The sequence below is a fragment of the Lithobates pipiens genome, unplaced genomic scaffold (assembly GCF_037356315.1).
Source record: "Lithobates pipiens isolate NorthernLeopardFrog02 unplaced genomic scaffold, aLitPip1_a1.2 Scaffold_8, whole genome shotgun sequence".
In the NCBI taxonomy this organism is placed as follows: Eukaryota; Metazoa; Chordata; class Amphibia; order Anura; family Ranidae; genus Lithobates; species Lithobates pipiens.
This window is the reverse complement of record NW_027507903.1, coordinates 656,500,854-656,514,512: the sequence shown is the minus strand read 5'-3', so window position 1 is coordinate 656,514,512 and position 13,659 is coordinate 656,500,854. Positions and strand designations below refer to the sequence as shown.

Below are 13,659 nucleotides of genomic sequence, written 5' to 3'. Positions count from 1 at the left end.
TAGACACGTGTCCTATAAATGAAGACGCGGGTCCTCAGCTGTCCATCATAGATTAAAAGGATACCCCCACATTATAATAACTTACCTTCGGCTGTTGATGCATTCTTCATCTTTTTTAAATGAAGATCACCCATATTGGTATATGTATTTTTCTCATAAAAGCGCCCTGAAGAAGAACACAGACCTTAATATACATATTGTAGATACCAGGGAGGATTTTCAGGTAATGTAATTCACATATAGTGGCGCTCTACACAGCATTTTATCAATAAGAGATGGAGCTTTTCTGAAATATGATGCTATTGACATTTATTGTGACCTATCGGGAATTTATTCTTGGAGAATTGTAAAAGTTACTGACGCCAATGATAAATTCTATAATATATCGACTTACATAACAATGTATAATTAAGCATTTTAAGCATTTAACAGAAAAACCTTGGGATCATTAGAATTTAATTGCATTATTACTATCACGACTTAAGACTCATCTTCCACGAGGGTCGGAGTAGATGACCAGGACTGGTTGAGGCAGCGGTGCAGATGGGCCAAAGTCACAGAGCTGACACAGAATGTTTGGAGAATCTGCTTCTTTCGCTACAGCGAGAGCCCTGAAAAGGTCCATCTAGAGGCCGAGAGATCGTTCTACAGGTGATACTCAGGCTGTGGTCCTCTGTCTCACCCAAGCAGATCACAACTGCACTGCCACAACTCCCTGGCAGTGTTGGAGGAGCACAGGTATCACAAGGCAGCAGATAAGGCTGAAGGAAATAGCAAGGCTTACTAAAGCATACTGGGAACACATGGCTAAATGCAGTTAGGGACTCACTGGGATGATGGATCAAGCAGCTGGAAGCTGATAAGGACACACTGGGAACACAATGTGGAAAGCATGCTAGAACACACTGGGAATGCTAGGTTCCAATCAGGTAGGGAGACTCTGAATACAAGGCTGGAAGAAGATTGGGACACACTGGGAATACTAGACTGTAACACAATGGGAGCACAAGACTGGAAGCAGGCTGGGGCACACTGGGGACACAAGGCTTGAAGCAGGATGGGGCACACTGGGGACACAAGGCTTGAAGCAGGATGGGACACATTGGGAGCACAAGGCTGAAAGAAGGCTGGAATGCATTGGAAACAAAAAACTGGAAGCAGGCTGGTACACGCTGGGAACACAAGGCTGGAAGCAGGCTGGTACACGCTGGGAACACAAGGCTGGAAGCAGGCTGGTACACACTGGGAAACCAAGGCTGAGTGAGTGGCTTCAATATTTTCAACGACACAATTTTTATAAAGAGCTGAGTAGGTCAAGTCTTTGCAGGGACTTAACTTAGTTTGAGGAGTTGTGCCTCTCTGACTCAAAATGCCCCCATGCTTTATCTATAACATATGGTATTTTATTATCGCACACATTTCCTGACCGCCCCTTGTATGCCTGAGAATGGGAGCTAGGTAAAAATATGGCCCTTGGAGACTGGGAGAAAGTGTTCTCTCTGACTTTTAACTACTACGCTACCACGCTATAGCCAAAAGACAGCTAAAGCACGGACCTTAATTGCTGGAAGGACATCCATGGACATCCTCCCGTGCATGAGCTGCCTGCATGCCCCTGTAGGTTGCGTGGGGCGTACTCTGTGATAACGATCCCTTGCCACGTGATCAGCTGTCAGCCAATGACAGTTGAGCATGCGATGTAAACAAAAGATTTATAATCTGTATTTTTTTCCCCTCACACTGTCAGAGTGAGGGGGAAAAAAGCAGATCATTGACTTATGTCAGAGGGACATCATTCCCTCACACAGAGAGCCACAGCTGCCTGATCAGTGCCCACCATTGCCACCTATAAGTGGTGGAGAACACAGGGAGGGCGGTGGAGAGCATGGGGAGGTGGAGCACACTGGGGGGTTGGCAGAGAGCATGAGGGAGGTAGAGCACACTGGGCGGGTGGCAGAGGGCATGGGGGTGGTGGAAAGCATGGGGGGAGGTGGAGAGCACAGGGAGGGTGGCGGAGAGCATTGGGTAGGTGGAGAGCAGAGGGAGGGTGGTGGAGAGCATGGGGAGGTGGAGCGCACTGTGGGGTTGGCAGAGAGCATTGGGAGGTGGAGCGCACTGGGGGGTGGAGCACACTGGGTGGGTGGCAGAGTGTATGGGGGAGCTGGAGTGCACTGGGGGGAGGGTGACAGAGAGCATGGCGGAAATGGAGCACACTGTCGGGTTGCAGAGAGCATGGGGGAGGTGCAGTGCACTGGGGGGTGGCAGAGAGCATGGGGGAGGGAGGTGGAGCGCACTGGGGAGGTGGCAGAGAGCATGGGGGAGGTGGAGCGCACTAGGGGGTGGACGAGGGCATGGGACAAGTGGAGCGCACTGGGGGTGGCAGAGAGCATGGGGGAGGTGGAGCGCACTAGGGGGTGGCGGAAGGCATGGGGGAGGTGGGGCGCACTGGGGGGTGTAGAGGGCATGGGGGAGGCGGAGCGCACTGGGGGTGTGGCAAAGGGCATGGGGGATTTGGAGCGCACTGGGAGGGTGGCAGGGGGCATGAGGGATGTGGGGCACACTGGGGGGTGGCAAAGAGAATGGGGGAGGTGGAGCGCACTGGATGGGGTGGCAGAGAGCATGGGGAGGTGAAGCGCACAGGGGGGTGGCAGAGAGCATGGGGGAGGTGGAGAACACTGGGGGGGTGGCAGAGGGCATGGGTGAGGTGGATCGCACAGGGGGGTTGGCAGAGAGCATCGGGGAGGTGGAGCGCACTGGGGGGTGGCAGAAGGCATGGGGGAGGTGGAGCACACTGTCGGGTGGCAGAGGGCATGGGGGAGGTGGTGGAGAGCATGGGGGAGGTGGTGGAGAGCATGGGGGTGGTTGGAGAGCACAGGGAGGGTGGTGGAGAGCATTGGGTAAGTGGAGAGCATAGGGAGGGTGGTGGAGAAACAGGGAGGGTGGTGGAGAGCATAGGGAAGTGGAGCGCACTGGGGGGTTGGCAGAGAGCATGGGAGATGTGGAGCACACTGGGGGGTGGCACTGGGGGGGTGGAGCACACTGTGGGGTGGCGCGCACTGGGGGCGTGGCAGAGGGCATGGGGATGTGGTGCGCACTGGGGGGTGGCAGAGAGCATGGGGGAGGTGGAGCACACTGGGGGAGGTGTCAGAGAGCATGGGAGAGGTGGAGCGCACAGGGGGTGGTGGAAAGCATGGGGGGAGGTGGAGAGCACAGGGAGGTTGGCGGAGAGCATTGGGTAGGTGGAGAGCACAGGGAGGGTGATGGAGAACACAGGGAGGTTGGTGGAGAGCATGGGGAGGTGGAGCGCACTGGGGGGTTGGCAGAGAGCATGGGGGATGTGGAGCACATTGGGGGGTGGAGCACACTGGGTGGGTGGCAGAGGGTATGGGGGAGCTGGAGTGCACTGGGGGGGTGACAGAGAGCATGGGGGAAGTGGAGCACACTGTCGGGTGGCAGAGAGCATGGGGGAGGTGGAGCGCACTGGGGGTGGCAGAGAGCATGGGGGAGGGAGGTGGAGTGCACTGGGGGGGTGTCAGAGAGCATGGGGGAGGTGGACGAGGGCATGGGAGAGGTGCAGGGCACTGGGGGGGGCAGATGGCATGGGGGAGGTGGAGTGCTCTGGGGGGTGGCGGAAGGCATGGGGGAGGTGGGGCGCACTGGGGGGTGTAGAGAGCATGGGGAGGTGGAGCACACTGGGGGGTGACAGAGGGTATGGGGGAGGTGGAGTGCACTGGGGGGGTGGAGCACACTGGGGGGGTGGCAGAGGGCATGGGGGAGGTGGAGAGCAAGGGGGGGTAGCAGAGAGCATGGGGGAGGTGGCACGCACTGGGGGTTGGCAGAGGGCATGGGGAGGTGGAGCGCACTGTGGGGTTGGCAGAGAGCATGGGGGATGTGGAGCACATTGGGGGGTGGAGCACACTGGGTGGGTGGCAGAGGGTATGGGGGAGCTGGAGTGCACTGGGGGGTGACAGAGCATGGGGGAAGTGGAGCACACTGTCGGGTGGCAGAGAGCATGGGGGAGGTGGAGTGCACTGGGGGGTGGCAGAAAGCATGGTGGAGGGAGGTGGAGCGCACTGGTGGGTGTCAGAGAGCATGGCGGAGGTGGAGCGCACTGGCGGGTGGACGAGGGCATGGGAGAGGTGGAGGGCACTGGGGGGGCAGAGGGCATGGGGGAGGTGGAGCGCTCTGGGGGGTGGCGGAAGGTATGGGGGAGGTGGGGCGCACTGGGGGGTGTAGAGAGCATGGGGAGGTGGAGCGCAATGGGGGGTTGGCAGAGAGCATGGGAGACGTGGAGCACACTGGGGGGGTGGCAGAGGGCATGGGGAGGTGGAGTGCACTGGGGGGTGGAGCACACTGGGGGTGTGGCAGAGGGCATGGGGGAGGTGGAGCACAAGGGGGGGTGGCAGAGAGCATGGGGGAGGTGGCGCACACTGGGGGTTGGCAGAGGGCATGGGGAGGTGGAGCACACTGGGGGTGACAGAGAGCACGGGGGAGGTGGAGCTCACTGCGGAGTGGCGGGGCACACTGGGGGGGTTGGCAGAGAGCATGGGAGACGTGGAGCACACTGGGGGGGTGGCAGAGGGCATGGGGAGGTGGAGTGCACTGGGGGGTGGAGCACACTGGGGGTGTGGCAGAGGGCATGGGGGAGGTGGAGCACAAGGGGGGGTGGCAGAGAGCATGGGGGAGGTGGCGCACACTGGGGGTTGGCAGAGGGCATGGGGAGGTGGAGCACACTGGGGGTGACAGAGAGCACGGGGGAGGTGGAGCTCACTGCGGAGTGGCGGGGCACACTGGGGGGGTGGCAGAGGGCATGGGGGTGGTGGAAAGCATGGGGGAGGTGGAGAGCATTGGGTAGGTGGAGAGCAGAGGGAGGGTGGTGGAGAGCATGGGGAGGTGGAGCACACTGGGTGGGTGGCAGAGGGTATGGGGGAGCTGGAGTGCACTGGGGGGAGGGTGACACAGAGCATGGCGGAAGTGGAGCACACTGTCGGGTTGCAGAGAGCATGGGGGAGGTGGAGCGCACTTGGGGGGTGGCAGAGAGCATGGGGGAGGGAGGTGGAGCGCACTGGGGAGGTGGCAGAGAGCATGGGGGAGGTGGAGCGCACTAGGGGGTGGACGAGGGCATGGGAGAAGTGGAGCGCACTGGGGGGGGCAGAGGGCATGGGGGAGGTGGAGCGCTCTGGGGGTGGCGGAAGGCATGGGGGAGGTGGGGCGCACTGGGGGGTGTAGAGGGCATGGGGAAGGTGGAGCGCACTGGGGAGTGGCAGAGGGCATGGGGAAGGTGGAGCGCACTGGGGAGTGGCAGAAGGCATTGGGGAGGTGGAGAGCACTGGGGGGTGGCAGAAGACATGGGGAAGGTGGAGCTCACTAGTGGGTGCAGAGGGTATGGGGAGGTGGAGCGCACTGGGGGGTGGCAGAGAGCATGGGGGAGGTGGAGCACACTGGAGGAGGTGGCAGAGAGCAAGGGGGAGGTGGAGCACCCTGGGGGGCTGGCAGAGGATATGGGGGAGGTGTAGCACACTGGGGGTGGCAGAGGGCATGGGGGAGGTGGAGCTCACTGGGGAGTGGCCGGGCATGGGGGATGTGGAGCGCCCTGGGGGGGCGGCAGACAGCATGGGGGAGGTGGAGCACACTGGAGGAGGTGGCAGAGAGCAAGGGGGAGGTGGAGCACCCTGGGGGGCTGGCAGAGGGCATGGGGGAGGTGGAGCACACTGGGGGTGGCAGAAGGCATGGGGGAGGTGGAGCGCACTGGGGGTGGCAGAGGGCATGGGGGAGGTGGAGCTCACTGGGGAGTGGCCGGGCATGGGGGATGTGGAGCGCCCTGGGGGGGCGGCAGACAGCATGGGGGAGGTGGAGCACACTGGAGGAGGTGGCAGAGAGCAAGGGGGAGGTGGAGCACCCTGGGGGGCTGGCAGAGGGCATGGGGGAGGTGGAGCGCACTAGTGTGTGCAGAGGGCATGGGGGAGGTGGAGCTCACTGGGGGAGTAGCGGGGGAATGGGGGATATGGAGCGCACTGGGGGGGTGACAGAGAGCATGGGGGAGGTGGAGCACACTGGAGGAGGTGGCAAAGAGCAAGGGGGAGGTGGAGCACCCTGGGGGGCTGGCAGAGGGCATGGGGGAGGTGGAGCGCACTAGGGGGTGCATAGGGCATGGGGGAGGTGGTGCGCTCTAGGGGGTGCAGAGGGCATGGGGGAGGTGGAGCACATTGGGGGGGTGGCAGAGGGCATGGGTGGGGTGGAGCATACTGGGGGGGTGGCAGAGGGCATGGAGGAGGTGGATTGCACTGAGGCGTTGACAGAGAGCATGGGGGACGTGGAGCACACTGGGGGGTGGAGCACACTGGGGTACTGGCAGAGGGCATGGGGGAGGTGGAGTGCACTGGGGGGTGGAGAACACTGGGGGGGGGGTGGCAGAGGGCATGGGGGAGGTGGAGCGCACTGGGGAGTGGCAGAAGGCATTGGGGAGGTGGAGAGCACTGGGGGGTGGCAGAAGACATGGGGAAGGTGGAGCTCACTAGTGGGTGCAGAGGGTATGGGGAGGTGGAGCGCACTAGGGGGTGGCAGAGGGCATGGGGGATTTGGAGCGCACTGGGGGGGGTGGCAGAGTGCATGGGGGAGGTGGAGCACACTGGAGGAGGTGGCAGAGAGCAAGGGGGAGGTGGAGCACCCTGGGGGGCTGGCAGAGGGCATGGGGGAGGTGTAGCACACTGGGGGTGGCAGAAGGCATGGGGGAGGTGGAGCGCACTAGGGGGTGCAGAGGGTATGGGGAGGTGGAGCGCACTAGGGGGTGGCAGAGGGCATGGGGGATTTGGAGCGCACTGGGGGGGGTGGCAGAGTGCATGGGGGAGGTGGAGCACACTGGAGGAGGTGGCAGAGAGCAAGGGGGAGGTGGAGCACCCTGGGGGGCTGGCAGAGGGCATGGGGGAGGTGTAGCACACTGGGGGTGGCAGAAGGCATGGGGGAGGTGGAGCGCACTAGGGGGTGCAGAGGGCATGGGGGAGGTGGAGCTCACTGGGGGAGTGGCGGGGGAATGGGGGATATGGAGCGCACTGGGGGGGTGACAGAGAGCATGGGGGAGGTGGAGCACACTGGAGGAGGTGGCAGAGAGCAAGGGGGAAGTAGAGCACCCTGGGCGGCTGGCAGAGGGCATGGGGGAGGTGGAGCGCACTGGGGGTGGCAGAAGGCATGGGGGAGGTTTAGCGCACTAGGGTGTGCAGAGGGCATGGGGGAGGTGGAGCTCACTGGGGTAGTAGCGGGGGAATGGGGCATATGGAGCGCACTGGGGGGGGGTGACAGAGAGCATGGGGAGGTGGAGAGCACTGGGGGGTGGCAGAGGGCATGGGGGAGGTGAAGCGCACTGGGGGGGTGGCAGAGGGCATGGGGGATTTGGAGCACACTGGAGGGTGGCAGAGGGCATGGAGGATGTGGCAAGCACTGGGGGTGGCAAGGAGCATGGGGGAGGTGAAGTGTACTGGGGGGTGGCAGAGAGCATGGGGAGGTGGAGCGCACGGGGGGTGGCAGAGGGCATAGGGGATGTGGAGCGCTCTGGGGTGAAGGGAGGGAGCACGGGGAAGGTGGTGCACACTGGGGGGTGGCAGAGATTATTCGGCAGGTGGAGCACACGGGGGGGGGGTGGCAGAGGGCATGGGGGATTTGGATCGCACTGGGGGTGGCAGAGGGCATGGGGGAGGTGGAGCTCACTGGGGAGTGGCCGGGCATGGGGGATGTGGAGCGCCCTGGGGGGGCGGCAGACAGCATGGGGGAGGTGGAGCACACTGGAGGAGGTGGCAGAGAGCAAGGGGGAGGTGGAGCACCCTGGGGGGCTGGCAGAGGGCATGGGGGAGGTGGAGCGCACTGGGGGTGGCAGAAGGCATGGGGGAGGTGGAGCGCACTAGTGTGTGCAGAGGGCATGGGGGAGGTGGAGCTCACTGGGGGAGTAGCGGGGGAATGGGGGATATGGAGCGCACTGGGGGGGTGACAGAGAGCATGGGGGAGGTGGAGCACACTGGAGGAGGTGGCAAAGAGCAAGGGGGAGGTGGAGCACCCTGGGGGGCTGGCAGAGGGCATGGGGGAGGTGGAGCGCACTAGGGGGTGCATAGGGCATGGGGGAGGTGGTGCGCTCTAGGGGGTGCAGAGGGCATGGGGGAGGTGGAGCACATTGGGGGGGTGGCAGAGGGCATGTGTGGGGTGGAGCATACTGGGGGGGTGGCAGAGGGCATGGAGGAGGTGGATTGCACTGAGGCGTTGACAGAGAGCATGGGGGACGTGGAGCACACTGGGGGGTGGAGCACACTGGGGTACTGGCAGAGGGCATGGGGGAGGTGGAGTGCACTGGGGGGTGGAGAACACTGGGGGGGGGGGTGGCAGAGGGCATGGGGGAGGTGGAGCGCACTGGGGAGTGGCAGAAGGCATTGGGGAGGTGGAGAGCACTGGGGGGTGGCAGAAGACATGGGGAAGGTGGAGCTCACTAGTGGGTGCAGAGGGTATGGGGAGGTGGAGCGCACTAGGGGGTGGCAGAGGGCATGGGGGATTTGGAGCGCACTGGGGGGGGGTGGCAGAGTGCATGGGGGAGGTGGAGCACACTGGAGGAGGTGGCAGAGAGCAAGGGGGAGGTGGAGCACCCTGGGGGGCTGGCAGAGGGCATGGGGGAGGTGTAGCACACTGGGGGTGGCAGAAGGCATGGGGGAGGTGGAGCGCACTAGGGGGTGCAGAGGGTATGGGGAGGTGGAGCGCACTAGGGGGTGGCAGAGGGCATGGGGGATTTGGAGCGCACTGGGGGGGGTGGCAGAGTGCATGGGGGAGGTGGAGCACACTGGAGGAGGTGGCAGAGAGCAAGGGGGAGGTGGAGCACCCTGGGGGGCTGGCAGAGGGCATGGGGGAGGTGTAGCACACTGGGGGTGGCAGAAGGCATGGGGGAGGTGGAGCGCACTAGGGGGTGCAGAGGGCATGGGGGAGGTGGAGCTCACTGGGGGAGTGGCGGGGGAATGGGGGATATGGAGCGCACTGGGGGGGTGACAGAGAGCATGGGGGAGGTGGAGCACACTGGAGGAGGTGGCAGAGAGCAAGGGGGAAGTTGAGCACCCTGGGCGGCTGGCAGAGGGCATGGGGGAGGTGGAGCGCACTGGGGGTGGCAGAAGGCATGGGGGAGGTTTAGCGCACTAGGGTGTGCAGAGGGCATGGGGGAGGTGGAGCTCACTGGGGTAGTAGCGGGGGAATGGGGCATATGGAGCGCACTGGGGGGGGGTGACAGAGAGCATGGGGAGGTGGAGAGCACTGGGGGGTGGCAGAGGGCATGGGGGAGGTGAAGCGCACTGGGGGGGTGGCAGAGGGCATGGGGGATTTGGAGCACACTGGAGGGTGGCAGAGGGCATGGAGGATGTGGCAAGCACTGGGGGTGGCAAGGAGCATGGGGGAGGTGAAGTGTACTGGGGGGTGGCAGAGAGCATGGGGAGGTGGAGCGCACGGGGGGTGGCAGAGGGCATAGGGGATGTGGAGCGCTCTGGGGTGGTGGAAGAGAGCACGGGGAAGGTGGTGCACACTGGGGGGTGGCAGAGATTATTCGGCAGGTGGCGCACACGGGGGGGGTGGCAGAGGGCATGGGGGATTTGGATCGCACTGGGGGGTGGTGGAGAGCATGGGGAAAGGTGGAGAGAACAGGGAGGGCGGCGGAGAGCATTGGGTAGGTGGAGAGCACAGGGAGGGTGGTGGAGAACACAGGGAGGGCGGTGGAGAGCATGGGGAGGTGGAGCACACCGGGGGTGGCAGAGGGCATGGGGGATTTGGATCGCACTGGGGGGGGGTGGTGGAGAGCACATGGAGGGCGGCGGAAAGCATTGGGTAAGTGGAGAGCACAGGGAGGGTGGTGGAGAAAACAGGGAGGGTGGTGGAAAGCATGGGGAGGTGGAGAGCACTGGGGGGTTTTCAGAGAGCATGGGGGAGGTGGAGCACACGGTGGGGTGGCGCACACTGGGGGGTGGCAGAGGGCATGGGGAGGTGGAATGCACTGGGGGTGGCAGAGAGCAAGGGGGAGGGGGAGGTGGAACACACGGGGGGTGGCAGAGAGCATGGGGGAGGTGGAGCGCACTGGATAGGGTGGCAGAGAGCATGGGGGAGGTGGAGCGCACTGGGGGCGTGGCAGAGGGCATGGGGGATGTGGAGCGCACTGGGGGGTGGCAGAGAGCATGGGGGAGATGGAGCGCACTGGGAGGTTGGCAGAGGGCATGGGGGAGGTGGAGCGCACTGGGGGGGTGGCAGAGGGCATGGGGGAGGTGGAGCGCACTGGGGGCGTGGCAGAGGGCATGGGGGATGTGGAGCGCACTGGGGGGTGGCAGAGAGCATGGGGGAGATGGAGCGCACTGGGAGGTTGGCAGAGGGCATGGGGGAGGTGGAGCGCACTGGGGGGGTGGCAGAGGGCATGGGGGAGGTGGAGCGCACTGTGGGGGTGGCAGAGGGCATGGGGGATTTGGAGCGCACTGGGGGGTGACAGAGGGCATGGGGGATGTGGAGCGCAATCGGGGAGGTGTCAGAGAGCATGGGGGAGGTGGAGCGCACTGGCGGGGTGGCAGAGAGCATGGGGAAGGTGGAGCACACTGGGGGGGGGGGTGGCAGAGGGCATGGGGGAGGTGGAGAGCATGGGGGGAAGTGGAGAGCACAGGGAGTGTGGCGGAGAGCATTGGGTAGGTGGAGGGCACAGCGAGGGTAATGGAGAGCATGGGGAGGTGGAGCGCACTGGGGGGTTGGCAGAGAGCATGGGGGACATGGAGCACACTGGGAGGGTGGAGCACACTGGGGGGGTGGCAGAGGGCATGGGGGAGGTGGAGTGCACTGGGGGTGGCAGAAGGGATGGGGGATGTGGAGCGCACTGGGGGTGGCAAAAGGGATGGGGGAGGTGGAGCACACAGAGGGGTGCAGAGGGCATGGGGAGGTGGAGCGCACTGTGGGGGTGGCAGAGGGCATGGGGGATTTGGAGCGCACTGGGGGTGGCAGAGGGCATAAGGATGTGGAGCGCACTGGGGGGAGGCAAAGAGCATGGGGGAGGTGGAGCGCACTGGGGGGTGGCAGACAGCAAGGGCAGGTGGAGCGCATGGGGGTGGCAGAGAGCATGGCGGAGGTGGAGAACACTGGGGGGGGGGTGGCAGAGGGTATGGGTGAGGTGGATCGCACTGGGGGGGTGGCAGAGAGCATGGGGGTGGTGAAGCACACTGGGGGAGGTGGCAGAGGGCATGGGGGGAGGTGGAGCACACTGGTGGGGTGGGGTGGCAGAGGGCATGGGGGTGAGGTGGATTGCACTGGGGGGGTGACAGAAAGCATGGGGGAGGTGGAGTGCACTGGGAGGGTGGCAGAGAGCATGGGGGAGGTGGATCTCACTGGGGGGGTGGCAGAGAGCATGGGGGAGGTGGATCTCACTGAGGGGGTGGCAGAGAGCATGGGGGTGGGGGAGCACACTGGGGGAGGTGGCAGAGGGCATGGGGGGAGGTGGAGAACACTGGGGGGATGGCAGAGGGCATGGGGAGGTGGATTCCACTGGGGGGGTGGCAGAGGGCATGGAGAAGGTGGAGCGCACGGGGGGTGGCAGAGGGCATGGGTGAGGTGAGGCATTGGTGAGGTGGATTGGACTGGGGGGGTGGCAGAGAGAGAGCAGGACAGGAGGAGGGGTGGGGGCGGCTGCATATAGAACAATCATTCTCTCCATCTTCCTCCTGCAGCTTCTCCTCTTCCTCTCACAGGCATTCCGATACTGCAGGAGGAAGATTTAGAGAATGATTGTTCTATATGCAGCCGCCCCACCGCTCCCCATATCCTGGTTATAAGGGGGTGAGCGCAGAGCACGGGCAAGACTCACGTCCTGCCAGGACTCAGTAGCAGGTATCTGCTCTGGCTCCTCCCCCTTCACAGTCACGCCCCCTGGCAGGCTGCCACCGATGGCCGACCTATACGGGCAGCAGCAGGAGAGGCTGCTTGAGCGGCGTGGGCTCAAAGAGCCTTGTGCCCCGCATGTACTTACAGCATGGTGGCCCCGGCGGCCGCGGCCCACCGGGCAATCGCCCGGTTTGCCCTATGGCAAATACGGGCCTGCAGTCATTCCATAAACACATACCACATACTCTGCATATATCATTTTAGGAAAATATGATTATAAAATAGTTTACCATTTGCCAATAAAGAAAAAAAAAATATGTGCCCGGATTTCATTTTGAAAATCTGGTCACCTTACACTGGGAGCACAAGGCTGGAAGAAGGGTGGGACACATAGGGAGCAAATTAGAAGATGGTGGGAATTACTGAAAGCACCAAAAAACTCTAGATGAGAAAACGGGTCCAGCGTGTCGACATGAACATGGTGCTCAAACACTGCGCAACTCTCTGGCCGACAGCATCAAAGTGGTCTTTCTCTGGTCAACTGCGTCAAAGTGACCCCTTTCTGGTAAACTGAATAAAAGTGATCCCTCTGTGGTCTACTATGTCAAAGTGATCCCTCTCTGGCCATCAGCATCAACGTAGTTCATTTGCTGGCCAACTATGTCAAAGTGACCCCTCTCTGGTCAACTGAATCAAAGTGATCCCTCTGTGGTCTACTACGTCAAAGTGATCTCTCTCTGGCCAACTGAATAAAGTGATCCTTCTCTGGCCAACTGAATCAAATTGATCCTCTCTGGCCAAATGTGTCAAAGTGATCCCTTTCTGGTCAACTGTGTCAAAGTGATCCCTTTCTGGTCATCTGAATTAAAGTGATCCTTCTCTGGCAAACTGCATCAAAGTGATCCCTCTCTGGCCAAAAGTGTCAAAGTGATCCCTACCTGGCCAACTGAATCAAAATGATCCCTCTCTTGGCCAACCACATCAAAATGACGGCTCTCTGGTCAACTGCATCAAAGTTATCCCTTCCTGGTCAACTGTGTTAAAGTGAGCCCTTTCTGGTCAACTACATCAAAGTGATCCCTCACACGCCAAATGCATCAAATGAATCCCTTTGCTGGCTAACTATGTCAAAGTGACCCCATTCCTATTACCCCCCCCCCCCCCTCAATATTAATCAATGATCACATCTACAACCTACCTGGTTCCCTCTGCAGACAAACCCGATTCTGTGCGCTGCTCGGTCTGCCTCTTCGATCCCTGTTGATTTTATAGTTAGGTACTTCCTAAAATAAGGTGTTACCACATACTGCATTTCAGTTTTAGGAACTTAGAAATACCACAATAAAGAGGAAGTGCATGTATTTCTGTAATATTCTGTAGAAACGTGTGCCCACTCATGAACTTGTTATTGAATCGCAGGAATTTATTGACTATGATTGGTTTATAATATACTTGTTTGCACTACTAATCTACTACTCTGGAGGATGGGGGAAACAGTTCAATCTCTGTATTTGTGGACAATACTAAGCTAAGCAGGGGAATAACTTCTCCGCAGGATGTGGAAACCTTGCAAAAATATCTGAACAAATTAATGAGGTGGGCAACTACATGGCAAATGAGGTTTAATGTAGAAAAATTTAAAATAATGCATTTGGGTGGCAAAAATCTGAATGCAATTTATACACTGGGGGAGAACCTCTGGGGGGATCTAGGATGGAAAAGGACCTGGGGGTCCTAGTAGATGATAGGCTCAGCAATGCCAAGCTGCTGCTAACAAAGCAAACAGAATATTGGCATTAA

At 61.3% G+C, this 13,659-nt stretch overlaps 1 protein-coding gene across 1 annotated transcript in view; it reads right to left on the bottom strand.

Moving 5' to 3' along the window:
• Positions 1 to 13,129, bottom strand: part of LOC143961737 (asialoglycoprotein receptor 2-like) — a 53,296-nt gene extending 40,167 nt beyond the window's left edge. The window contains exons 1-2 of the mRNA XM_077471078.1: positions 13,058 to 13,129; positions 86 to 166 (exon numbers count right to left, since the gene is read on the bottom strand). Of these exons, the coding sequence (XP_077327204.1) occupies positions 86 to 134 (49 nt within the window). The 5' untranslated portion in view covers positions 135 to 166; positions 13,058 to 13,129. The remainder of the gene's footprint in view (positions 1 to 85; positions 167 to 13,057) is intronic.
• Between the last annotated feature and the right edge of the window lie 530 nt (positions 13,130 to 13,659).